Below are 27729 nucleotides of genomic sequence, written 5' to 3' on the forward strand. Positions count from 1 at the left end.
CAACCCTTCATATATCCTCTACTCATTCTTCCTCCTTCTCTGACCTTTTCTTCCTGCTTTCAATCTTTCTTCCTTCTTTCATCCTTGCTTTCTTTCTTCATTCTTTTCTTTCTTCCCTCATCTTTTTAATACTTCCCTCACACTTACATTCTTCCCTCATCCTTTCTTTCTGCCTTAATGAACCCTTTCATTCTTCCCTCACCCTTTCTTCCTGCCTTTTATTTTTTCTTCCTGTCTTCACCTTTCTCTCACCCATTCTTTCTGCCCTTACCAGTTCTTTGTTCCCTCACTTCTTCCTGCATTCACCATTTCTTGCTTCCCTTATTCTTTCTTCCCTCATTCTTCCTTCCTTCCTTCCTTCATCTTGGCTTTCTTTCTTCACCCTTCCTTCCTGCCTTCATCCTTTCTTAACTTTTCTGCCTTCACTCTTTCTTCAGTCTTCTCTCACTCTTTCTCCCTCTCCTTCCCTTTTAATTTTTCATACCTACCCACTCCATTTCCTCCTTTATTCACTCTCTCTACCTGTATTCCCTCACCCATACTTCCATCCCTCATCCTTGCTTGCTTTCTTCATCCTTTCTTCCTGCCTTCATCCTTTCTTAACTTTTCTGCCTTCACTCTTTCTTCAGTCTTCTCTCACTCTTTCTCCCTCTCCTTCCTTTTAATTTTTCATACCTGCCCCCTCCATTTCTTCCTTCATTCACTCTCTCTACCTTTCTTCCCTCACCCATACTTCCATCCCTCATCCTTGCTTTCTTTCTTCATCCTTTCTTCCTGCCTTCATCCTTTCTTCCTTTTCTCACCTTATTTTCTTTGCCTCATACATTCCTCCTGCTTTAGTTCCCCTTTCCTTTGATGACACATAATTTTTAGTTTTATTACAGTAACAATATAGACATACCTGAGGCATAGTGCTCCATTGTACCTGTATCTGAAATGACAGATGATCCAAGACTACAGTGGACAGGTTGATATTTCAGCATTGTAGGGTTCTCGTTTTTCTTTGCCTCATATTCTGTAACAGATTATATGTGTCACATACATTTAATGATCGCATACATACTTTACTCAGTTTATTTAGAGAATTAATATCCCAAGAATTTTTGCAGCTGTTCAAATGCTGCTCTTCCGGAACACTGAATCTTATTACGTACAATAACTATGACTTTACAGCATTATGACATCATGATGATAATGTACAGAAGATTAGGGTACAGTACAATGCATTGGATAGGCTTATCCAGTTGTACATGCCTAAGGTAATTTATAGATTAATTGAAAGTTGTAATAATATTTTCATTATATTTGTATGTATAAAAGGAAAAATCATCTGAGACTGAAGTGACTTTGTCATGGGAAATTACAAAAATTATTTCTAAGATGGCCTAGATAATTAATCAAATCATTTGCAAAATTCATGTGTGATGAAAAAACAAGAGGCCCATGGGGCCTGTATCGCTCACCTGGTTGGATTTGACCAAATGTCAAAATAATGTGCATGTTCAATTTGTCAATACATATACAAAAATGTACTCACTGAAAGACCATATGGATTATTTTTACACCATAATGGTGTTTAAAGAAACTAAGTCCCTTAGGGTGGGGAAAACCCCTTTGGCCTATTTTTACATAAGAATTGTGTTTATCTCTTAATGCCAAGCGATGATATACATAGTTATGGGATTGAGGGTCACAGTAACCATTTATGCAAAATCTGTTCCCCCATCACCACGGATGTTTCTGACCAAATTGGGTTCAAATCCATTTAAAACTCAAATCTCTATTTCCCCTATTTGGCCCCTCCCTTCAGGCCCCTTGGGGGTCAGAGTCAATATTTATATAAACTCTCTTTCCCCCTTCCCCTAAGGATATTCCAGACCAAATTTGGTTCAAATCCATTCGTAACTTAATAATTAATAGCGATTTAAAGGATTAACCCCTATTTTTCCTATCAGACCCCACTCCCCAGTCCCCTGGGGATTCAGAGTAAAAAATCATACCAACTCGGTTCCCCTTCTCCAATGAATATTCTTGACCATATTTGGTTAAAATCCATTTAAAACTTTATGACTAGTAGCAATTAAAAGACTAATCTCTATTTCCCCTACTTGGCCCTGCCCCTTAGGCCCCTAGGGGTACAGAGTAAAAATTCATATAAACTCTGTTCCCTCTCCCCTCAAGGATGTTCCTGACCAAATTTGGTGAAAACCTATTCAATACTTTAGGACTAGTCGCGATTTAAAGGAGTAACCCTATTTCCCCTATTTGGCCCCGCCCCTCAGGCCCCTGGGGGTTGAGAATAAAGATTTACACAAACTTTGTTCCTCTTCCCCCAAGGATGTTCCTGACCAAATTTGGTTCAAATTCATTCGTAACTTTATGACTAGTAACGATTTAAAGGAGTAACCCTATTTCCCCTATTTGGCCCCGCCCCTCAGGCCCTGGGGGTTCAGAGTAAAAATTTATACAAACTCTGTTCACCTTCTGCCAAGGATGTTCCTGACCAAATTTGGTTCAAATTCATTCATAACTTCATGACTAGTAGCGATTTAAAGGAGTAACTCTATTTCCCCTATTTGGCCCCGCCCCTCAGGCCCCTGGGGGTTCAGAGTAAAAATTTATACAAACTCTGTTCCCCTTCTGCCAAGGATGTTACTGACCAAATTTGGTTCAAATTCATTCATAACTTTATGACAAGTAGCGATTTAAAGGAGTAACCCTATTTCCCCTATTTGGCCCCGCCCCTCAGGCCCTGGGGGTTCAGAGTAAAAATTTATACAAACTCTGTTCACCTTCTGCCAAGGATGTTCCTGACCAAATTTGGTTCAAATTCATTCATAACTTCATGACTAGTAGCGATTTAAAAGAGTAACTCTATTTCCCCTATTTGGCCCCGCCCCTCAGGCCCATGGGGGTTCAGAGTAAAAATTTATACAAACTCTGTTCCCTTTCTGCCAAGGATGTTACTGACCAAATTTGGTTCAAATTCATTCATAACTTTATGACTAGTAGCGATTTAAAGGAGTAACCCTATTTCCCCTATTTGGCCCCGCCCCTCAGGTCCCTGGGGGTTCAGAGTAAAAATTTATACAAACTCTGTTCATCTTCTGCCAAGGATGTTCCTGACCAAATTTGGTTCAAATTCATTCATAACTTTATGACTAGTAGCGATTTAAAGGAGTAACCCTATTTCCCCTATTTGGCCCCGCCCCTCAGGCCCCTGGGGGTTCAGAGTAAAAATTTATACAAACTCTGTTCCCTTTCTGCCAAGGATGTTCCTGACCAAATTTGGTTCAAATTCATTCATAACTTTATGACTAGTAGCGATTTAAAGGAGTAACCCTATTTCCCCTATTTGGCCACGCCCCTCAGGCCCATGGGGGTTCAGAGTAAAAATTTATACAAACTCTGTTCCCTTTCTGCCAAGGATCTTCCTGACCAAATTTGGTTCAAATTCATTCATAACTTTATGACTAGTAGCGATTTAAAGGAGTAACCCTATTTCCCCTATTTGGCCCCGCCCCACAGGTCCCTGGGGGTTCAGAGTAAAAATTTATACAAACTCTGTTCATCTTCTGCCAAGGATGTTCCTGACCAAATTTGGTTCAAATTAATTCATAACTTTATGACTAGTAGCGATTTAAAGGAGTAACCCTATTTCCCCTATTTGGCCCCGCCCCTCAGGCCCCTGGGGGTTCAGAGTAAAAATTTATACAAACTCTGTTCCCTTTCTGCCAAGGATGTTCCTGACCAAATTTGGTTCAAATTCATTCATAACTTTATGACTAGTAGCGATTTAAAGGAGTAACCCTATTTCCCCTATTTGGCCACGCCCCTCAGGCCCATGGGGGTTCAGAGTAAAAATTTATACAAACTCTGTTCCCCTTCTGCCGAGGATGTTACTGACCAAATTTGGTTCAAATTCATTCATATTTAAAGGAGTAACCCTATTTCCCCTATTTGGCCCCGCCCATCAGGCCCCTGGGGGTTCAGAGTAAAAATTTATAAAAATTCTTTTCCCCTTCTGCCAAGGATGTTCCTGACCAAATTTGGTTCAAATTCATTCATAACTTTATGACTAGTAGCAATTTAAAGAAAAAGTTGACGGACGACGGACGACGGACGCCGGACGACGGACGACGGACGCTGCACCATGGCATAAGCTCACCGGCCCTTCGGGCCAGGTGAGCTAACAAGAGGCCCAATGGGCCTGTATCGCTCACCTGGCTCTACAGCAACTTTGAAGTTGATTGAGGTCATTTCTAAAGATACTATGTTGTTACCTCTTTATTCAAATATCATTGTAAGCTAGTTTTATTCATATTAAAAATTTTCTAGTCCTTCATTCCAGCATTCTATTGGCCTAATATCAGGTCTTGGAGGCTCTTGGCTATCGCAAAATTATTGTTTACACATTTAAGCCGATTTCACCACTGTGACCTTGAATGTAGGTCAAGGTCATTAATTTGAAAAAAATTGATAGCCCTTCACCCCAGCATGCTACAGGCCCAATATCAAGACCCTGGGCCTCTTGGTTATTGAGAAGAAGTCGTTTGAAGATTATAGCCTATTTGACCCATGTGACCTTGAATGAAGGTCAAGGTCATTTATTTGAACAAACTTTGTAGCCCTTAACCCCAGCATGCTTCAGGTTCAATATCAAGTCCCTGGGCCTCTTGGTTATTGAGAAGAAGTTGTTTGAAGATTATATCCTCTTTGACCCATGTGACCTTGAATGAAGGTCAAGGTCATTTATTTGAACAAACTTTGTAGCCCTTCACCCCAGCATGCTTCAGGCCCAATATCAAGTCCCTGGGACTCTTGGTTATTGAGAAGAAGTCGTTTGAAGATTATAGCCTATTTGACCCATGTGACCTTGAATGAAGGTCAAGGTCATTTATTTGAACAAACTTTGTAGCCCTTCACCCCAGCATGCTACAGGCCCAAAATCAAGTCCCTGGGCCTCTTGGTTATTGAGAAGAAGTCGTTTGAAGATTATAGCCTATTTGACTCATAAGACCTTGAATGAAGGTCAAGGTCATTTATTTGAACAAACTTTGTAGCCGTTTACCCCAGAATGCTACAGGCCAAATATCAAGTCCCTGGGCCTCTTGGTTATTGAGAAGAGGTCATTTGAAGATTATAGCCTATTTGACCCATGTGACCTTGAATGAAGGTCAAGGTCATTTATTTGAACAAACTTTGTAGCCCTTCACCCCAGCATGCTTCAGGCCTAATATCAAGTCCCTGGGACTCTTGGTTATTGAGAAGAAGTCGTTTGAAGATTATAGCCTATTTGACCCATGTGACCTTGAATGAAGGTCAAGGTCATTTATTTGAACAAACTTTGTAGCCCTTCACCTCAGCATGCTACAGGCCTAATATCAAGTCAATGGGCCTCTTGGTTATTGAGAAGAAGTCGTTTGAAGATTATAGCCTATTTGACCCATGTGACCTTGAATGAAGGTCAAGGTCATTTATTTGAACAAACTTTGTAGCCCTTCACCCCAGCATGCTACAGACCCAATATCAACTCCCTGGGACTCTTGGTTATTGAGAAGAAGTCAATTACAGATTTTAGCCTTTTTGACCCCTGTGACCTTGAATGAAGGTCAACTTTATTCATTTGAACAAACTTGGTAGCCCTTCACCCCAGCATGCTACAGGCCCAATATTAGGTCTCTGGGCCTTTTGGTTATTGAGAAGAAGTTGCTTGAATGGAAAAGTTGACGCCGGACAGAAGGACGGACGGCCAGACAGACGGAAGACGGACGCCGCGCTACGGCATAAGCTCACTTGCCCTTCGGGCAGGTGAGCTAAAAAATGTATTTACGTTTCCAGACATGACAGGTATCCCACGTGTATAAATGATGAATTAACTGATATGACATGACAACATATCTCCGGGAACTCCAGTTTCCTCCCACAGTAAGACCCCTGGTCGCTTCCATTTAGGCCAATAGGTGTGATTAATATGTTGGTATAACTTGTTTAGCAATTCAGCAAATGAATAAAGTTTACATATATATACAAGTACATGTATGATAACTTACTTTCAAGGAAGCAGGGATCAAGTAAGTTGATTAATTCATCTTGTTTCCCTTCCTCAGCCTCATGCAATGCCTGCAGAAATAAGTTAGACCAGTCCTTGTGTCTCCTTGGAATTCGATCCAATAGAACAATCGATGCTGCGATATTTCCACGACTGGTTTTCTCTGCCTCAATTTCTTCCTTATCCTGTTTATTGATGACACGGTGGCAAACCAAACTTTGAACCAAATTTACAGGGTCAAGCTTTTTTATGATATCTGGACTAAATAATTCTATTAACTGGCTGTGATACGTTGAGTCTGCACTCGCAATATTCATGTCTCCTTTTCTTAAAGCTTTGGCTAAATACTCATAATCTGTAACAGTACAGAAGAAGGAAATAAAAAAATGCATTGAATACCGTAAGTAACATGCATGTCATGCATGTTGTATTAGATACTAAGGTAAAAAGATTATTTACACTAATGATCAAAATCAGTCAAAACAATATAAACTACAAGAATGTATTATTATTTCCAAATTCAAATTATTCAATTTGACTCAATTACCTCCCTTCGGTGTAAGATTCTTAAGCTGCGAAACACTTGGCAAGCCACATGTTTGGCAACTTAAGAATCTTCCCCCTCGGGTTGAGATCCCCGTCTTACTCCCAAGGAAGTGAAAGATTTCATAAATCTCACCCCTCCCTCTCAGGATGAGATCTCTCTATCTCAACCCTCCACATCAAGATGAGATCTCTCACCTCTTCCTCTCAGGATGAGATCTCTTACTCTCAACCCTTTCCATCAGGATGAGATCACTCTATCTCACCCCTCAACATCAGGATGAGATCTCTCTATCTCACCCCTCTACATCAGGATGAGATCTCTCTATCTCACCCCTCAACATCAGGATGAGATCACTCTATCTCACCCCTCAACATCAGGATGAGATCTCTATCTCAACCATCAACATCAGGATGAGATCTCTCTATCTCAACCATCAACATCAGGATGAGATCTCTCTATCTCACCCCTCAACATCAGGATGAGATCTCTCTATCTCAACCATCAACATCAGGATGAGATCTCTCTTACCCTGGACAGGGATATCCTCAGTTTAACCGGGGTAAGATTTTCTTATCTCACCCTAGGAAAAAGACAAGCTACACACGCTCTTCTCATGTTCTCAACAATTGTATTTTGTCACGTCAACAATACCACGACGTCACAGCAACAGTACAATGATGTCGACGTTGACAATTCAATCACGTCACATCAACATTTCCTTGCATAGATGTAACGTCAATATTAGATACATAAGAGGGTAAACAGGGTAAGAGAAAAATATTCATTCACCCCCATGGAAGTGAGACAGGGGAATCTCAACCCTTGGGGTAAGATAATTAAGCTGCCAAACACGAGGGCTTGCTGAGTGTGTGGGAACTTAACAATCTCTCCCCGAGGGTTGAGATCCCCCTATCTCATCCCAAAAAGGGGTGAATGATTATTTTTCTCTTACCCTGTTTTCCAATCGTAGTGTGAACCAAATCCAAATGTATGTAAACAACAACATGTGGACGGCGGATGACTGTTGTGATAAGGCTGCAGCAGATGTTTTACACCTTACAATGTTGATTTCATACAAATATAATTCCCATAAGCTTGTCAAAAAGGACACCAAACACTCAGTTAACTCTAGTAATACATATTTTTATTTCTTTTGTGAATAATACTGATATTAACACTCAAATGTTCCGGGTCAGGTCATAGTGATGTCACCCTATAGAGAACAAGAGCATGTTCAAAGAGCATATGTAGCTTGTCTTTTCCCTAGGGTGAGATAAGAAAATCTCACCGCGGTAAAACTGCGGATATCTCTGTCCAGGGTAAGAGAACTCTCTATCTCACCCCTAAATTTATATAAGGGAGGTCAATGTGAGGATCTTTTATATACAAACCTGCTCGAGCTAGGCTGTCGACAAACTGCGACCACTTTCCCACTGTGTTGGTCTCTTTGATGACATCAAGAAGTTTTTCTGTTGCTTTGATATCTCCTGTTTGCTGTTTTATTTGTCTGATTTCTTGTTTTTTAGCTAAAAGAATTAGTATGAAATATAAATGTATCACATGATGGTTTTTTCTACATATACTAGAAATGCTGATTTTCTCATTGTCAAGAGATATGAAGAAATGAAGGATGAATTCCCAAACCACCAGTCTGTCAAAGCTAACTTAACGATTTGGAGGTATAATTTCGGTTTCATTATGACGTAGGTATGCTCTGTTGTTTTTAACACCACACTTCCAATACAAAATTACCATGGGTGATCAAAACATTTAAAACTGCTGACTATAACCTTTAAATCGAGGGCCACATCTTATCAATGGGGGCGTTCACTTTAGGATACTTATGGATATTTTTATTTGTCTGATTTCTTGTTTTTTAGCTAAAAGAATTAGTATGAAATATAAATGTATCACATGATGGTTTTTTCTACATATACTAGAAATGCTGATTTTCTCATTGTCAAGAGATATGAAGAAATGAAGGATGAATTGCAGCTCAAACACATGGGCTGGCATAATTCAACATCAATGATCAGTTCTTAGGTTTGATTTTCACATCTATCCTTAATGAAAACAGAACCCTTTTGTCAAAAATACATCTATGATTGAAAGAACAGGGAAAACACAATCCTGTCAAATGCTCTGACAGTGGAATTGACCTCGTATCCAGCATGATAATCCAGAACTTTACCTCTTGATCCATAGAAGTCTGCTCAGTCAGCAAAGTGACAGAGACTGTCTTTAACACTGTACAATGTACAATTAGCTACACCAACCCGTACGTTTCAGTACATATATGTAGTCACCTGTTATACATGTACGTATTTAGTACGTATTACTACTGTAAACAAATTATAATTTATAGGCCAAAACTAGTTGTGTGCTTAGCATGTTTATAAGTCAAAGGCCGACATTAGTCTTTATAATTAGTCAAGCTTTTACTTATAAACGTGCTAATATAAACTGTAATATAATTGTACATCAATGTAATGTTAAGGATAACGGTGCTGAGTCTCTCCTAGGCTCGAGTTCTGTCATTTACATTTACACAGAGACGTGATATACACGTCTCTGATTTACATGTATTGTATGTTCAATGTATTACAAAATGTGTAACAAATATATCATTTCACATGCAAATAATACATCCTGAGTGATACTACAGAATATAATTACATATATATCTTCAGTGTTCGTTGAAATATCAACAACAACACGTATTCGTCAACAATCATATGAGAGGATGTAAAAAAAAAACTATATGTGACGAAATCAAAAGGTTCAACTACGTAGTTGTAACGTTACCTTTGTCCTAAGTCTAATAACCCCAACAGCTCGGTGGCAATAACAGATTCTGCAATATGAGCTTTGTATAAATTGACTCTTTCTTCGATTTGCTCGTCGACAGACATCTCTGCTGTCGCCATCTTGTTATTTTCACTTCTGACAGTTTCAACGAAAACCCATCTACTCATCAAGTCCAGCTGGAAAACCCTTAGTCATGACGTCATTTTCGTGCTAAGTGCACGTAGTTTTACTTTCGTTTTCGCCAAAACGGAGAAGGTTTCGTTGTTGCATGCTTACAGATATATTTTTATGTGAATTACTGTAACATATTTAAGACACTTCTATAATAGAGTTTTCAGTATTCAGGCATATTAAAGATCGCATTTAAATTTTCTACTTTCATTTTCGTTAACTACACGTGACGTAGGATAGAAATCAAGTAAAAACCGTGACGCGGACGTCATTTGTATGAACACGCCTACACGAGTTCACACACCTCCGTGAAGTTGATTACTTATTCCTTATTCCATTACTTATTCGTTTCTCTTTACTAATTAACACTTTAAATGGTTCAAAACTAATTAATAAGCATCCCAATGCCCATTCCACCATTCCATATCCTATCCATACATATTTACTTGTTCAATTCCCCCATTACTTATTCGATTCTCTCGATTCAAAGTATGAAGCGTGGTGAATTTCATTGATTTTTTTAAAGTTCGAGTCAATTAAACAGGTGAGACCCACAATAATGTTATATTCATTTTTCACTGCAAGTGAGCTTATTAAGAATTTTCACTTTTTATACTTTTTTTTTCGGCTGACCTTAATATCAAGTATTGAAAATGTATTGTGACTGGCGATAATAAAAGAGTGTTGTAGAAATTGTGATGCGTTCATAAGATAGGCCTATACATACTGTTGCACTAAACGGGAACTGGGTTGCGCTGCCTAAAAGTTCTGGGATTTTAATCTCTTAAAGTGTATACACATTGTATCTATGCAACATTTTAAGTGTGATAAATTAAGGCAACTTCGCAATTTACATTATGGAGATACCTATAAAGTCATTCAAACCATTGTTCTGTACCGAAACTTGGTTGGTCCCCTCACACTTCTCCAATAAGGATATATAACCCCTGTCTGTATTTTTAAAAGTATTGCTTATCCCATAATGTAAGCATACTGTCGAAGAAATCAAACAGACCACCACACCCAGTCACATTGTACTGACAACGGGTGAATCCCACTCCAAAAATGCTGAGCGTTAAGCAGGAGCAATAACTACTAATAATTACGTCCCTACCTGCAGAAAAAAGGTTAAAATAGTACATGTAATATGAATGGACATATAGATAGCTAATAATAATGAATCACAACTTATTAGCAATCCATATACAGGTCGAAGAACGTGAAAAAAAAATCCTGGTAGAATCGGTTATTCGTAATCTCTTCTCTCTTTCCTAATGCCTGATTCGACGATACCTTGTTTCGGCTTTATAGTTGAGCATACAGTGACATAAATCGCACCCCAATGGACAAAGCCATAATTGGTCAACAGCCCTTCACAGTTTTTTGGTGGTTTTTTTTTCTCACTTTTCAAGCATTTTCATAAGAATGTTCTGTTCGATATTTCAGTATACACGGAAATTGACGTTAGAATGAAAAGAACACGAAAACCACCACGAAACATCTATATCTACAACACAGCCAATTGGGAAAATATAAAAACAAACCTCATCGACCTGAACAAAACACTTGACGAACAAACCGACCAAAGCACAAACAATCACTGGAATATATTCAAATCTACATTACAAGAATCTGTCAACAAACATATACCACAAAAACTCCTCACTTACAAACATCGACTCCCTTGGATAACACCCCCTCTTCGCCGCCTCATAAACTTGTCAAAACGCCTTCACTCCACGTCGAACAAACCATCAGCTGACACAAAAACACAAAAACACAAAGGCTGAATTACAACGCCAAATACGCAACGCACACCGCACCTATATTGAAGATGATCACAGACATACCAATAAACGAAACAGGCAAACCTCACACTAATAACAAATTCAACACAAAGAAACTGTTTTCATACATACGAACCATAAGAAAAGAAAACATTGACATCCCCGCACTCCGCAAAGAAGGACAGCTCACCACAGACATTACCGCAAAGGCAAACATACTAAATGAACAATTCCAATCTGCCTTCACCACAGAACATGACGAAAACATTCCAGACAAAGGACCCTCACCACACCCTATATACCAGAAATACAACTCACTAGCAATGGTATAGACAAATTACTTCACAACATAAATCCCGACAAAGCGTCAGGACCAGATCAAATCCATGGCAAAATCCTTAAAGAACTTAGGCACACCATAGCTTCTATCCTCACCAAAGTTTTCAACACATCACTTGACACAAACACGCTACCACACGACTGGAAACATGCACATGTCAGCACCATCTATAAGAAAGGAGACAATTACAACCACACAAACTACCGTCACATATCACTTACCTGCATCACATGTAAACTCATGGAACATGTCATAATAAGCACTATAATGAAACACTTAGAGAGCAATAACATTTTATACAACTTACAACACGTATTTCGTCCTTCAAGATCTTGTGAAACACAACTTACTACATTCATCCATGACCTTGCACAAAATGCTTACACAAACACACAAACAGACATCATCATTATGGACTTTGTCAAAGCCTTTGACAAAGAGGGGCCGTGGTGGCGGAGTGGTTAAGGTGTCCCGAAACTTTAACACTAGCCCTCCACCTCTGGGTTGCGAGTTCGAAACCTACGTGGGACAGTTGCCAGGTACCGACCGTAGGTCGGTGGGTTTTCTCCGGGTACTCCGGCTTTCCTCCACCTCCAAAACCTGGCACGTCCTTAAATGACACTGGCTGTTAATAGGACGTTAAACAAAAACAAAACAAAAACCTTTGACAAAGTACCACACAAAAGATTTCAGTACAAACTCAAATTTTATGGGATTACAGGGAACACACTCGCAAGGATAACAGACTTCTTAACACGCCGCACCCAAACAGTAGTACTTGAAGGGAAACACTCGGATAAAATACCAGTAACATCAGGAGTACCTCAAGGAACCTGTTTGGGCCCCATACTCTTCCTCATTTATATCAATGATTTACCAGACTACATCAAACACAGCACCCTCAGACTATTTGCATATGACAGCATCATTTACAAAACAATACATAACATCATCGTTAGACCCAAATTAGAGCACTGCTCCTCCATATGGGACTCTCACAACACAAGTCAAACAAACCAGTTACAAAAAATACAACGCAGAACAGCACGATACGTACGAAAACAGACACCACAAGATATGCTAGACAACTTAAATTGGCCATCACTACAAACAAGAAGACTACAAACAAGACTCGTTCTATTTTACAAAATCATACACCAACGTGTATCCATAGAATACAGCAACATCCTTCACCCAACATACTCTAGAACCATACAAGCACACCCCTACACTTACAAACAAATATCTGTTACCAAGGACACATATAAATTATCCTTCTTTCCTCACACAATTACACAATGGAACCTCCTCCCGGTAGCAGCAGTATACAATGCACCTCACTAGAGGGCTTCAAGGCACACATACCACACTCAGTCCTTGAACCCCTCATAAACAAACACTAGGTCACAATAAACTTTTATCCTTTTAACCATACAATAAAAAAAATCTTTTTATTAGCGCCCCTGTGCACCCCCACACTCCCATAATCATCATCATTGACGGAGGCGAGTCAGAAGAAGAAGACTTTTCAGAGGCAATATAAATGTACGTGCTAAAGTAATTACACTACAAAGCATAAAACACGAGAGAAAACAACAAACAATAGGCTATAGAAGAAGCGAAAAAAACTATCCGAATTCTGAAACGATTTGACGAATCCCAAAAGATTACTATAAGTCCATCTGCTGGAATCAACCCCAACACCGCCACTCGACTTGATAACTCAAGTGGATACGGAACTCCCTTTTATGGAGAATCCGGAACAGAAATTTCAATCTCCTTCGAAAACTGGTCCACAGTCCAACAAGATAAACGGCGCACTGACCCGCGTACAACTCGCCCTACTGCATTATTTGTCTCTGGTTGTGATGGGTTACGCAGAGTGAACGGTTATCAGATGGACATTGGCCTAAATGTACCTGACGTGCACCCTACACGTCATATACCAATCCACAAGGAATTCCCTATAAAGTCTAAGTCTAGCAACGTCCAACAACAGGGGGCTACATGCCAAACACCATTACTCACCCAAGCGAGTATCCGACTCCTGGAGACTTCTGAAGGCGCCCATCCGATACTAGTCGAACAGACAGGGCCTATAATCCTCCCAGCTAGTCTGTTCCACACGCAACAAGGCATCACTAAATTACGTACACCTCAGCTGGGAACAATTCCACTACCCAGGAACACCGTCTCTCCCGAGAATCCGTTTTGATGGGGAGGCCAGGTATTTTACCATCCAACAATATCACCACCAATAGGATAAGGATCTGAGATAACCATCAGAACACACCTAAAACACGAGGATATCATGAAACCAAATTCTTCCTGATTGTGTCCGACAACTGTATGTACATTGAGACAATATCTCTGGCGGTCAATGATCTGTTTCAAGTGAGAAAATCTGTGAAGATGTTTGCGACACACTGACAGGAGTAGGAAAGTCAGTAGATAGAGCAATGTCTCCTGCACAAGTGCCTTGTTGATACGGGGGGAATTGCAATCCTATGGAGTATGGAGTAAAATCATTAGCCATCACATTCCTCCAATCAAAGATGGAGGATCCAGACAACAAGCTACTGGAGATATAAGAAAGTACGCGTACTGTAACTTAGGGGGGTGGGGCCGGGGGGTACGGAGGAAAATGGGAAGGCCACTTAAACTGAAGATATCTAGTACTGACTTTGTACACTGTACAAAAGGCTGGAGAGACGTTCGTGCACCCTAACGGAAAAGACTTCCACGGAATATTTCGTCCATCCTAGGATAATATTACCACTCATGTGTCGGAACACTACCATGTACTAGTCAGAGTGTAAGGAAAAGTTGGCTGGTACTCCTGCAACAGTGGGAAAACATCAAGCAGCAAAAGTCAGTGGAAAACGGTAGGTTCGGACATGCAAGATGCACTAGTAACAGACTGTCTGAAGGTCACACAGTCAGCCCTGATTCTAAGTTCTCTATCGACAAAGCTGTGAACGATGTAAATAATGTGCTGAAGCAGGCGGCCACAAACGACATCATAGGTTCAAAGTAGTGAAAAGAACAACACCGGTGTAGCAACCCGCTTGCCCCCTCCCTCTTGGCTCACAAAAAGCCCAAAGATCCAACCTAAGGGACTTATACGGAATAGCACAGAGGATAGAGCGGAATATTGGATAGCCTGGAAAATGGGAAACCATAGAGGAAAGCTAGATGGCGGTTTCAGGGAAGTAAGTGTTGGGAACAAAACCTACAGCGGAGATAGAGAGTCCTCACTATGATGGGTTTCCCTACTTCTCCACTCTCGCATCAAAGACTTGCACATTTGGATTAGCTGCGAAACATGTTATCAAAGCAGAGATTGGAACCGCAATCATCTAATGTGACATCATTAATGCCATCTTAGAATCGGGGCACATTCCTACCTGATTGACGGAAGGAACTATCGCTCCCGTCTACAACAGGGAAAGCATGTGTGGAGCCAAAAACTATGGAGAGAGCACCATCACCCCGCTTCTGACTAGTTATTTCCAGGCCTCTTGTGTTATTAAAGTGAGATATTTCTCTACACTATTCTGTAACTGTAACCGTCCGGTATTTGGTGTGTGTGGATCAGTGTAGGGGTGTGAGTATGTGTGTGGAATGTGAAGATTTGTTGAATATGTAATTTGTTTACTCTGTGCAGCATCAGCATCAACACTTTCCTCCGATGCGGCTGGATTGTCCTTTTATTCTTCGTGCACTTACAGTGTTCTTCAGATGTCACAACAAATTTGTGCAAATACAAAGTTACAAATGTCCGTGCGGTGTAGTTTTCTTTATTTTCCTCTCAATAGTCCAAAACTCCACTCAACAAGATTTCTTGTAGCAGAGTGCCTGGCATTGTAATTTTATTGAAGATGTGTTTTATTCCCAGTGTGCCGATGTAATTTGATAGTGACAATAGTTCAAAGATTAAATAATAAAATAAATTGATCTTTTTTGAAATTTTAACAGGCCTGTGATGTCTTTTATGGTCATTATGAATGACAATGACAGTTACTACTAAAGTAGTAGCATAGTCGGTGAGAGTGAGAGTTAAACTGATCTGTCGAGGCACTTTAATTCTTCGCCAATTAACAACCGACTATCAATAATAAGCTGTAGTAGTAATTCGTTCTCCACCATCAATAATGAGCTGCAGGAGTAATTCGTCCTCCACCATCAATAATGAGCTGCAGTAGTAATTCGTTCTCCACCATCAATAATGAGCTACAGTAGTAATTCGTTCTCCACCATCAATAATAAGCTGTAGTAGTAATTCGTTCTCCACCATCAATAATGAGCTGCAGTAGTAATTCGTCCTCAACCATCAATAATGAGCTGCAGTAGTAATTCGTTCTTCACCATCAATAATGAGCTGCAGTAGTAATTCGTCCCCCACCATCAATAATGAGCTGCAGTAGTAATTCGTCCTCTACCATCAATAATGAGCTGCAGTAGTAATTCGTTCTCCACCATCAATAATGAGCTGTAGTAGTAATTCGTCCTCTACCATCAATAATGAGCTGCAGTAATAATTCGTTCTCTACCATCAATAATAAGCTGCAGTAGTAATTCGTCCTCAACCATCAATAATGAGCTGCAGTAGTAATTCGTTCTCCACCATCAATAATAAGCTGCAGTAATAATTCGTTCTCTACCATCAATAATGAGCTGCAGTAGTAATTCGTTCTCCACCATCAATAATAAGCTGCAGTAATAATTCGTTCTCTACCATCAATAATGAGCTGCAGTAGTAATTCGTTCTTCACCATCAATAATGAGCTGCAGTAGTAATTCGTTCTCCACCATCAATAATAAGCTGCAGTAATAATTCGTTCTCTACCATCAATAATAAGCTGCAGTAGTAATTCGTTCTTCACCATCAATAATGAGCTGCAGCAGTAATTCGTTCTCTACCATCAATAATGAGCTGCAGTAGTAATTCGTCCTCTACCATCAATAATGAGCTGCAGTAGTAATTCGTCCTCCACCATCAATAATGAGCTGCAGGAGTAATTCGTCCTCCACCATCAATAATGAGCTGCAGTAGTAATTCGTTCTCTACCATCAATAATGAGCTGCAGCAGTAATTCGTTCTCTACCATCAATAATGAGCTGCAGTAGTAGTTCGTCCTCCGCCATCAATAATGAGCTGCAGTATTAATTCGTTCTCCACCATCAATAATGAGCTCCAGTAGTAATTCGTCCTCTACCATCAATAATGAGCTGCAGTAGTAATTCGTTCTTCACCATCAATAATGAGCTGCAGTAGTAATTCGTCCCCCACCATCAATAATGAGCTGCAGTAGTAATTCGTTCCCTACCATCAATAATGAGCTGCAGTAGTAATTCGTCTTCCACCATCAATAATGAGCTGCAGTAGTAATTCGTTCTCTACCATCAATAATGAGCTGCAGTAGTAATTCGTTCTCTACCATCAATAATGAGCTGCAGTAGTAATTCGTCCTCTACCATCAATAATGAGCTGCAGTAATAATTCGTCCTATAACATCAATAATGAGCTGCAGTAGTAATTCGTCCCCCACCATCAATAATGAGCTGCAGTAGTAATTCGTATCCACCATCAATAATGAGCTGCAGTAGTAATTCGTCCTCAACCATCAATAATGAGCTGCAGTAGTAATTCGTTCTTCACCATCAATAATGAGCTGCAGTAGTAATTCGTCCCCCACCATCAATAATGAGCTGCAGTAGTAATTCGTTCTCTACCATCAATAATGAGCTGTAGTAGTAATTCGTTCTCCACCATCAATAATGAGCTGCAGTAGTAATTCGTCCTCAACCATCAATAATGAGCTGCAGTAGTAATTCGTTCTTCACCATCAATAATGAGCTGCAGTAGTAATTCGTCCCCCACCATCAATAATGAGCTGCAGTAGTAATTCGTTCTCTACCATCAATAATGAGCTACAGTAATAATTCGTTCTCTACCATCAATAATGAGCTACAGTAGTAATTCGTCCTCTACCATCAATAATGAGCTACAGTAATAATTCGTTCTCCACCATCAATAATGAGCTGCAGTAGTACTTCGTTCCCTACCATCAATAATGAGCTGCAGTAGTAATTCGTCCTCCACCATCAATAATAAGCTGCAGTAATAATTCGTTCTCTACCATCAATAATGAGCTGCAGTAGTAATTCGTCCTCTACCATCAATAATGAGCTGCAGTAGTAATTCGTCCTCCACCATCAATAATGAGCTGCAGGAGTAATTCGTCCTCCACCATCAATAATGAGCTGCAGTAGTAATTCGTTCTCTACCATCAATAATGAGCTGCAGGAGTAATTCGTCCTCAACCATCAATAATGAGCTGCAGTAGTAATTCGTTGTACACCATCAATAATGAGCTGCAGTAGTAATTCGTCCTCTACCAGCAATAATGAGCTGCAGTAGTAATTCGTTCTCTACCATCAATAATGAGCTACAGTAACAATTCGTCCTCCACCATCAATAATGAGCTGCAGTAGTAATTCGTCCTCTACCATCAATAATGAGCTGCAGTAGTAATTCGTTCTTCACCATCAATAATAAGCTGCAGTAGTAATTCGTCCCCCACCATCAATAATGAGCTGCAGGAGTAATTCGTCCCCCACCATCAATAATGAGCTGCAGTAGTAATTCGTTCTCTACCATCAATAATGAGCTGCAGCAGTAATTCGTTCTCTACCATCAATAATGAGCTGCAGTAGTAGTTCGTCCTCCGCCATCAATAATGAGCTGCAGTATTAATTCGTTCTCCACCATCAATAATGAGCTCCAGTAGTAATTCGTCCTCTACCATCAATAATGAGCTGCAGTAGTAATTCGTTCTTCACCATCAATAATGAGCTGCAGTAGTAATTCGTCCCCCACCATCAATAATGAGCTGCAGCAGTAATTCGTCCTCTACCATCAATAATGAGCTGCAGTAGTAATTCGTTCTTCACCATCAATAATGAGCTGCAGTAGTAATTCGTCCCCCACCATCAATAATGAGCTGCAGTAGTAATTCGTTCTCTACCATCAATAATGAGCTGCAGTAGTAATTCGTCCTCCACCATCAATAATGAGCTGCAGTAGTAATTCGTCCTCTACCATCAATAATGAGCTGCAGTAGTAATTCGTCCTCTACCATCAATAATGAGCTGCAGTAGTAATTCGTTCTCTACCATCAATAATGAGCTGCAGTAGTAATTCGTCCTCTACCATCAATAATGAGCTGCAGTAATAATTCGTCCTATAACATCAATAATGAGCTGCAGTAGTAATTCGTCCCCCACCATCAATAATGAGCTGCAGTAGTAATTCGTCCCCCACCATCAATAATGAGCTGCAGTAGTAATTCGTATCCACCATCAATAATGAGCTGCAGTAGTAATTCGTCCTCAACCATCAATAATGAGCTGCAGTAGTAATTCGTTCTTCACCATCAATAATGAGCTGCAGTAGTAATTCGTCCCCCACCATCAATAATGAGCTGCAGTAGTAATTCGTTCTCTACCATCAATAATGAGCTGTAGTAGTAATTCGTTCTCCACCATCAATAATGAGCTGCAGTAGTAATTCGTCCTCAACCATCAATAATGAGCTGCAGTAGTAATTCGTTCTTCACCATCAATAATGAGCTGCAGTAGTAATTCGTCCCCCACCATCAATAATGAGCTGCAGTAGTAATTCGTTCTCTACCATCAATAATGAGCTACAGTAATAATTCGTTCTCTACCATCAATAATGAGCTACAGTAATAATTCGTTCTCTACCATCAATAATGAGCTACAGTAGTAATTCGTCCTCTACCATCAAAAGAGCTACAGTAATAATTCGTTCTCCACCATCAATAATGAGCTGCAGTAGTACTTCGTTCTCTACCATCAATAATGAGCTGCAGTAGTAATTCGTCCTCCACCATCAATAATAAGCTGCAGTAATAATTCGTTCTCTACCATCAATAATGAGCTGCAGTAGTAATTCGTCCTCTACCATCAATAATGAGCTGCAGTAGTAATTCGTCCTCCACCATCAATAATGAGCTGCAGGAGTAATTCGTCCTCCACCATCAATAATGAGCTGCAGTAGTAATTCGTTCTCTACCATCAATAATGAGCTGCAGGAGTAATTCGTCCTCAACCATCAATAATGAGCTGCAGTAGTAATTCGTTGTACACCATCAATAATGAGCTGCAGTAGTAATTCGTTCTCCACCATCAATAATGAGCTGCAGTAGTAATTCGTCCTCTACCATCAATAATGAGCTGCAGTAGTAATTCGTTCTCCACCATCAATAATGAGCTGCAGTAGTAATTCGTTCTCCACCATTTCTTTAGGCAGTGTAAAGTCACTGCACATTACCTATGTTTATGGTCGTCGTATGTAGGTTAGAGCATCTGAGGACGAAGCGTTCTCTTGTCTCATACAGGGGAGTCCACATGTGGTCCCTTCTATTCTCTTCTGTCGTTCACAATATCTTTGATATTTGAATGGTCTGTTCAAGTTCATTGAACTTTTCCTTCTAACTCCATGGTGTATTTTCCTATTAAGCTTTACTTGCCATTGTCTGAGCTCTATCCCTGTTGGGGGCCGCGATAGCTCAGTCGGTTAAAGCGCCGGCCTCGTAATCTCAGATAAAGTCCTGAGGTGCGTGGTTAGACGCTCCTTAATCGAGTCCGTTTGTGTTTCCCGGGAAGTTGAGAAACGGGCCAGTATCTGTTGTCGTAGTTGTATCTGCTCTGGAAGGCATACGACGGACCTCGCGTATGTTGTTCAGTGAGGTAGTTACCAACTACTTCAATGAGACCCCGCCTCAAAATGACCCTGGCGATAAACCCAACAAACAAACTATCTCTGTGAGTGAGCTACCACCATCCATTTTATGTCTGTTCGCATCTGGAGCTTGAGAGTTCTGTTGCTGGTCAAACCGAATCTAGTTACTTATGGTGTTCCGATTGGTTGTGTTGGACGTGGAGGTAAATTGATAATACGATTCGTCCTCTCTATGAAACAAGCTGTACGCTTAGAGTATCCCTGATACGCCGCTAATCACAGGCGGTAAATGTTTCCAAAACATGGATTATTTAACAATGGACCAATCGGGAAATTATCACGGCAGATTCCGCCTCAATTACGATTTCAACAATTCGACAAACTTCACGATAGATTTATAAGTACATGTATTTTGGAACTGAAAGACAAAACCACAATAATATAAGTTGAAGTGATAACGTATTTCTGAAGAAATAGTGATATTAAACAACTGTCAAAATAGAAGATAGTAACCTTTTTGTTTTCCAATCAGTCTCCAAATTCAATACGCACAACTTAGATACATAGGTGAACCAACGTACAAAAATTTAAGACTGATTCATGGAGAGCTTTCTGAGAAATGGTGATAACAAACTTCAATTGTTGTCACCTGTAAGGCATTTTGTTTTCTGAACAGTCTAAAAGGTGACCGCCTTATGTTCCGCATGCCCTATAGTACTAACTTCCTATAGTCCGAAGGCCAGATAGTCCGAAAATAGGTTATATTGCCACGTGGATAAATGGCTATATACATGTACGAATGGGTTCCCTTTCATAACGTGCGTCATTTTTTACTTCTTGTGTTTACGCGACAGCAACTTAGGCTGTTTTCGCATGCCACGCATGATTTTTCTCTTTTGATCGCGCCATTTCTGTTGAATTTTTTTCGCGCCAAGCCTTTTATTTTTGAAAGTTTCCTCTGAAGCATTTGACATTGAATCTGTAATTAACTAATTACTGATTTTTGAAAAGAACATTTAGAAGAAAATCAAAGTACTTAAAGTACTGAAGACACAAACGAAAACAAATTATTTTAACTGCTTTTGTTTAGTGGGGACATGGTCAACTTTGTATGGAACATCACCAATACCTGACTAGGACAAAATATTGGCAAGAAAAGAAATTCATATCTACTTTTGATTGCAAGTGCGTCTTGGCAGCTAATTGTCAGAATAGGTACTCAGGTAATCTTATTTGACATCTTCAATGGGTTAATGTATACGTAGTTGTAGATGTAATATGAAGGTCCTAGATTACCTGTAAAATTAATGAGGCCTTTCTTTTCAAACTTTTGAGGATCCCATGCCTATAAGCGCTTCACAAATTATCATTATCATTAGCCATTGAAAAGATATTTATACATTTGATGTAGCGCCCCATCTAGCTACCAGCTTTTAGATAAGAGAGAGCTCAGGTTAAAAACACTTGTGTGATTGTTTTAGGATTTTATCGTGTGTGTGAGCCCTGGTTTGAATGATGTTATGTCAAGGTTTTGAATGATATTTTGTGGCAGATTGTTCTATCCCTTCAGTACCTTCTGTAAAATAGCGATAACAAACTTCAATTGTCCAAATCCAAGATGGCTGCCTGTCGGCCATGTTGTTTTCCGATTAGTCTCAAAATGCAATATGCATAACTAGGCACCGAGGGGAACCTACTTATGAAATTTGAAAAAGATCCCGTCAATACTTTCTGAGAAATAGTGATAACAAACTTCAATTGACAAAATCCAAGATGGCTGCCTGTCGGCCTTATTGTTTTCCGATTGGTATCAAAATGCAATATGCATAACTCATGTTAGCACCAAGAGGAACCTACATATGAAATTTGAGAAAGATCAATTCAGTGCTTTCTGAGAAATAGCAATAACAATCTTCAATTGTCAAAACCTAAGATGGCTGCCTGTCGGCCATATTGTTTTCCGATTGGTCTCAAAATGCAATATGCATAACTAGAAACCAAGAGAAACTTATATATGAAATTTTAGATCCCTTCAATACTTTGAGAAATAGCGATAACAAGAATTGTTTACGGATGGAGGGACGGATGGACCACGGACGCAGGGCGATTTGAATAGCCCACTATCTGATGATGGTGGGTTAAAAACACCTGGGTCTGATAAACAGACTCTAGAGGCGTAGAATGCAGATGTAGACAGGGCAGGGTATACCATCACGACAGGCACATTAAACTAAGCACTATATTCAAAACTTAGAATTACATGCTCATATCAGCTCAGACTTGAGACAGTTTCTTAATCGCTCATTAGAGTGAACATGATTTTCATATAGCACTCTACGTTATATGTTTACACTCCATACTGTGTAGCTACAAATAATCTATACAACAAAAACACATTCATTCACATGTACAGTTCAAATCAATTTGAAGTGGAATTTTGTTTTTCACTTATGTACATTGCATCAAATATTCTCCGCAATAGTATATGTACCATATACATAACTGTAACTGCATGATACATATATATGTGTATGGTATATATCATGTTAATTAATGTTAGTGAGATGTGAATGTAGCTATATGTATTGATATCATCGATTTCAAAATCAGTTTTTTTTTTAATCTGCAGCATCTGTCAGATGAAAATGTAGTTCGAATGCCCAAACTGGATGAACTGTACATGTAGTAGCATTCTTCAAAGTCCATTATAAATGCTTTTCATACAAATATATTTCTTTCAATTGTTCATGTGTTTAAATTATTAGAACACTGAAGTAATTTTTATTTCCATAAAAATGGAAGTACTGCTTATCTTTTAAACTAAATTGGATATTGATAAGATAAATTTGCCAAAATGTTAAAAATCAAACCTTATTAAGTAGAATCTAAACAGTTGTAAATGGCTAAGCCCACTATTCTTAACAACAAAATTACTTATTTTGATTCTCTGTCAAATATAATCAGGTTACTTGAAGACTTTGTCAGAAAAGTTAACACATATATACATTATCAATAGTTGCTTTAATTAAATTAATCTGAATTTGAACAGTAAACCGACTTAACAATTTAAATGAAAAAAAATGTGTTTTCACCATTGACCATAATTGATAAGAAGAAAATAATTATTTAACTCAACCTATGATATAGTATGTAACAGCCATCAAGACAATACTATTATCTTTAGTCATGCCAAGTTATTTCACAATAGGATATATGTTTTACACATTTTTGTTGTTTAGAAGAATAATGAACTTAGTTATTTTTGCTGTTCTTCTCAAATAATATGTACTAGTGTTGTAAAGAAAAAAAGATTAAATAATAATAATAAATCTAAGTTATAATAAATTATTTGCATTGATTTATCAATACTTTACTGTGCATTAGTTTAAAGGTTAATTTAATTCAGAAGCTGAAATGATTTAAGACAGAAAAAAACGCAGATGTAGGAATATAACATTTCCACTGCCTTTAAATATCTCTGGTTAAATTTAGCAATCAGTACATTTCCATGAAAAATGGTGTTTTCTAAAGAGTTACTGCCCTTTAACCGTCCCTGAAGCGTTCAAAACTCCACCAAACATGATAAAGGTCTATGTAGATGTACATCGTAGACCCCTTTCTTTTTCATAATATGCTTCGACTGTTATGTAATATTTCAAATGATAATGATAGATCATTTTCTATTTTTTTTTTAAACCATCACGAATATTAGAAAAAAAAAGAATCAGTCGCTATAATCAGAGACATATATACAGATGTATATATGTCTCTGCTATAATTAGAGATGAAATTTTCAGTGACGTCTACATCTGCATGCAGACAGCCACGTTAATGCGGTACGCGTTCTGTAAACGAAAAACTTCATGTGCATTACGTAGGATATAATCAATAGATCCGAAGTCAATATTAATATTCACAAGTCCATTTGACATTTCGAAACCCTATTCAGTGAGAATTTAACTTTTTATTTGCAAACATGCGTATGGTACTCGACTGCCGTTGTTGTGATATTGTCATGATGAATAGACAACTTTTTTTCTTTCGTAAAAAAACATCTATATAATCTAACCATCTGCAGACTACATCAATCACATGCAAGTTAATATTTCAGTGAGAAAATGACAGTCAAAGTTGGGTTTGATCACCTACTCTTGCTTTTATTATTGTTTACATTACTGAAAGATGGCGGACGAAATCGGATGCTGGATGAGTGATTTTCAATGTACAAAATAACAACGATATTCCGACGAAACTTTATCAATATTATAACCCATTCAGTAACATGCCACCAAAGAAAAACAGAAACATAGATGTCGATGATGAAAATTCAGCGTGATGTTAGTAGATTTTTCTTCCGGGTCACAGGTAAGCAACAATATGGCGCCAGCGAAAAGTCGATTGTATCATTCCGCGTGAAATCTAATGCGTTCAACGCGGAAAAATATTCTTACGTATCATCGACAGAACATACTTAATTAAATACTTTTAAAACTATCTATTTGTGAGGTTCTGTTGTTTTGTCATATATCTAACGAAACTGCAGTGTTGCATTTGACTCCGTAAGTCACGGGACTATTTTTTTTTTGCGATAGAATATGATTGTGAAGTGGCAGTGGAAGTTGTGTCAGAGCGAACGAAAATGCCAAAAAAAACCCACATTGCCCTGTCAGCTTCTAAAATACAACAAAGCAAAAGGTGATTTTTTTTAATAGCTGAACTTCACTGTATGTCATTTTTTATCGTGAAGTTAAACAAATATTTACTGCATAACATTACGGAGTTACTGTAAAGCAACGTTTAGATTGGCCAACAGCAGTATCCGCCAGAGGCCTCAAAAGCGCTGACATAGACTCAAACTTACGTTTGTGTCTACGTTTGTGTCAACAAAACAAAAGGTGATTTTTTTATAGCTGAACTTTACTATACGTCATTTTTTATCGTGAATATTTACGATATTTACAAATATTTACTGCATATCATTACGGAGTTACTGTAAAGCAACGGTTAGATTGGCCAAGGCAGTATCCGCCAGAGGGCATCGTAGATTTTGTCAGCTACACCTCAAAAGCGCTGACATAGACTCAAACTTACGTTTGTGTCAAAAAGATAATTTAAGTAACAATTTCAGTAATTTAAACAGTAATGTTGACATAAATCTATTTATCAACATTACCATACAACATGCATTGCAATTGATGTTAATCTATTTTCGGGCCTTTGGACTATTGAGCCTTCGGACTGACGGTCATTCGGAATATAAGGGTGTCACCCTCTAAAATCAATATGCACTAGGGACCAAGGGGAACCCTATTACTTATGAAAAAGATTCATTAAACACTTTCCGAGAAAACGCTGAAACAGACTCAATCTGTCAACATTTTAAATGGCTGCCTGTCGGCAATTTTGTTTTCCAACTAAAAACTCAATATGCATAACTAGAGACCCAGGGGAACCTTCATAATTATGTAATTTGAAAAGATTGATTAAATAGTTCCTAAGAAGTTGTGGTAGTAAACTTCAACCTGTTACAATTCAAAATATTCTCCTGATGTCCATCGTGTTTTCCACGCAGTCTCAAAATGGAACATGCACAGCTATGAACCAAGGGAAACCTACAGATGACAAGAGATCCCAGAGGGATCTTGGCGCCCACCATTGAATGATCTTCATAGGTTCCATGTCAGATTGATCTTTTCTCTACTTTTCCCTTCATTTTACTAATCTGTGCAAATTTAGACATCCCTCCAGTACTTTTCAAACAAGGGAATCCTAGCTATATAAGAAATTTGAGATTTAACGATAATGGCTGTTTGTTTGCCAGGTTGTTTTCCGGACAGACTGGTCCAAAAATGCAATGCAAGTGACCAAGGGGAACCTACTTATGAAATTTGAGAAAGATCCATTCAGTACTTTGAGAAATAGAGATAACAAACTTCAATTGTCAAAATCCAAGATGGCGGTCTGTCGGCCATATTGTTTTCCAATTGATCTCAAAATGCAATAAGCATAACGAGGCATTAAGGGGAACCTCCATATGAAATTTGAGAAAGATCCCTTCAGTACTTTTTCAGAAATAGCGATAATAAACTTCAATTGTCAAAATCCAAGATGGCTGCCTGTCGGCCATGTTGTTTTCAGATTGGTTTCAAAACGCAATATGCATAACTAGTCACCAAGGGGAACCTTCATATGAAATTTGAGAAAGATCCATTCAGTACTTTCTCAGAAATAGCGATAACAAACTTCAATTGTCAAAATCCAAGATGGCTGCCTGTCGGCCATTTTGTTTGCCGATTGGTCTCAAAATGCAATATGCATAACTAGGCACCAAGGGGAACCTACATATGAAATTTGAGAAAGATCCCTTCAGTACTTTCTCAAAAATAGCGATAACAAACTTCAATTGTCAAAATCCAAGATGGCTGCCTGTCGGCCATGTTGTTATCCGATTGGTCTAAAAACGCAATATGCATAACTAGGCACCAAGGGGAACCTACATATGAAATTTGAGAAAGATCCCTTCAGTACTTTCTCAAAAATAGAGATAACAAACTTCAATTGTCAAAATCCAAGATGGCTGCCTGTCGGCCATTTTGTTTTCCGATTGGTCTAAAAATGCAATATGCATAACTAGGCACCAAGGGGAACCTACATATGAAATTTGAGAAAGATCCTTTTAGTACTTTCTCAGAAATAGCGATAACAAACTTCAATTGTCAAAATCCACGATGGCTGCCTGTCGGCCATTTTGTTTTCCGATTGGTCTCAAAATGCAATATGCATAACTAGGCACCAAGGGGAACCTACATATGAAATTTGAGAAAGATTCTTTCAGTACTTTCTGAGAAATAGCGATAACAAGAATTGTTTACGGACGGAGGGACGGACGGACGGACGGACGGACGACGGACCACGGACGCAGGGCGATTTGAATAGCCCACCATCTGATGATGGTGGGCTAAAAATTGAAAATGATCTACATGTATAAGGAATTTTCTGACAACTAGCGATGACAAACTTTAACCTGTCCAAATTCAAAATGACTATTTCTCATGCCATTTTGTTTCAGATCACTCAAAATTCAATAAACACAACTACATGTAGTGACCATGGGGAATCTACATATTAAATTTATAGAAAATTCAATTCAGTACTTTCCGAGAAACAGTGGCAACAAACTTCAACCTGTCAAAATTCAAAATGGCCTCTTCTCGGCCATTTTGTTTTCGATCAGTCTCAAAATTCAATATGCAC

The 27729-nt window shown here is 38.9% G+C and overlaps 1 protein-coding gene across 2 annotated transcripts in view; it reads right to left on the reverse strand.

The window, feature by feature from the left end:
• The window catches only part of LOC117339546 (probable ATP-dependent RNA helicase DDX58), a 38848-nt gene extending 29270 nt beyond the window's left edge, over positions 1-9578 (reverse strand). For both annotated transcript variants that reach the window (XR_004535261.1, XM_033901222.1), the window contains exons 1-4: positions 9405-9578; positions 7991-8125; positions 6054-6407; positions 902-1015 (exon numbers count right to left, since the gene is read on the reverse strand). Coding sequence is in view for 1 of the 2 variants with exons in the window: in XM_033901222.1 (XP_033757113.1) it covers positions 902-1015; positions 6054-6369 (430 nt within the window). In the remaining variant the exon portion in view is untranslated. The remainder of the gene's footprint in view (positions 1-901; positions 1016-6053; positions 6408-7990; positions 8126-9404) is intronic.
• Between the last annotated feature and the right edge of the window lie 18151 nt (positions 9579-27729).

This window comes from Pecten maximus, chromosome 12, assembly GCF_902652985.1.
Source record: "Pecten maximus chromosome 12, xPecMax1.1, whole genome shotgun sequence".
NCBI classification, from domain to species: Eukaryota; Metazoa; Mollusca; class Bivalvia; order Pectinida; family Pectinidae; genus Pecten; species Pecten maximus.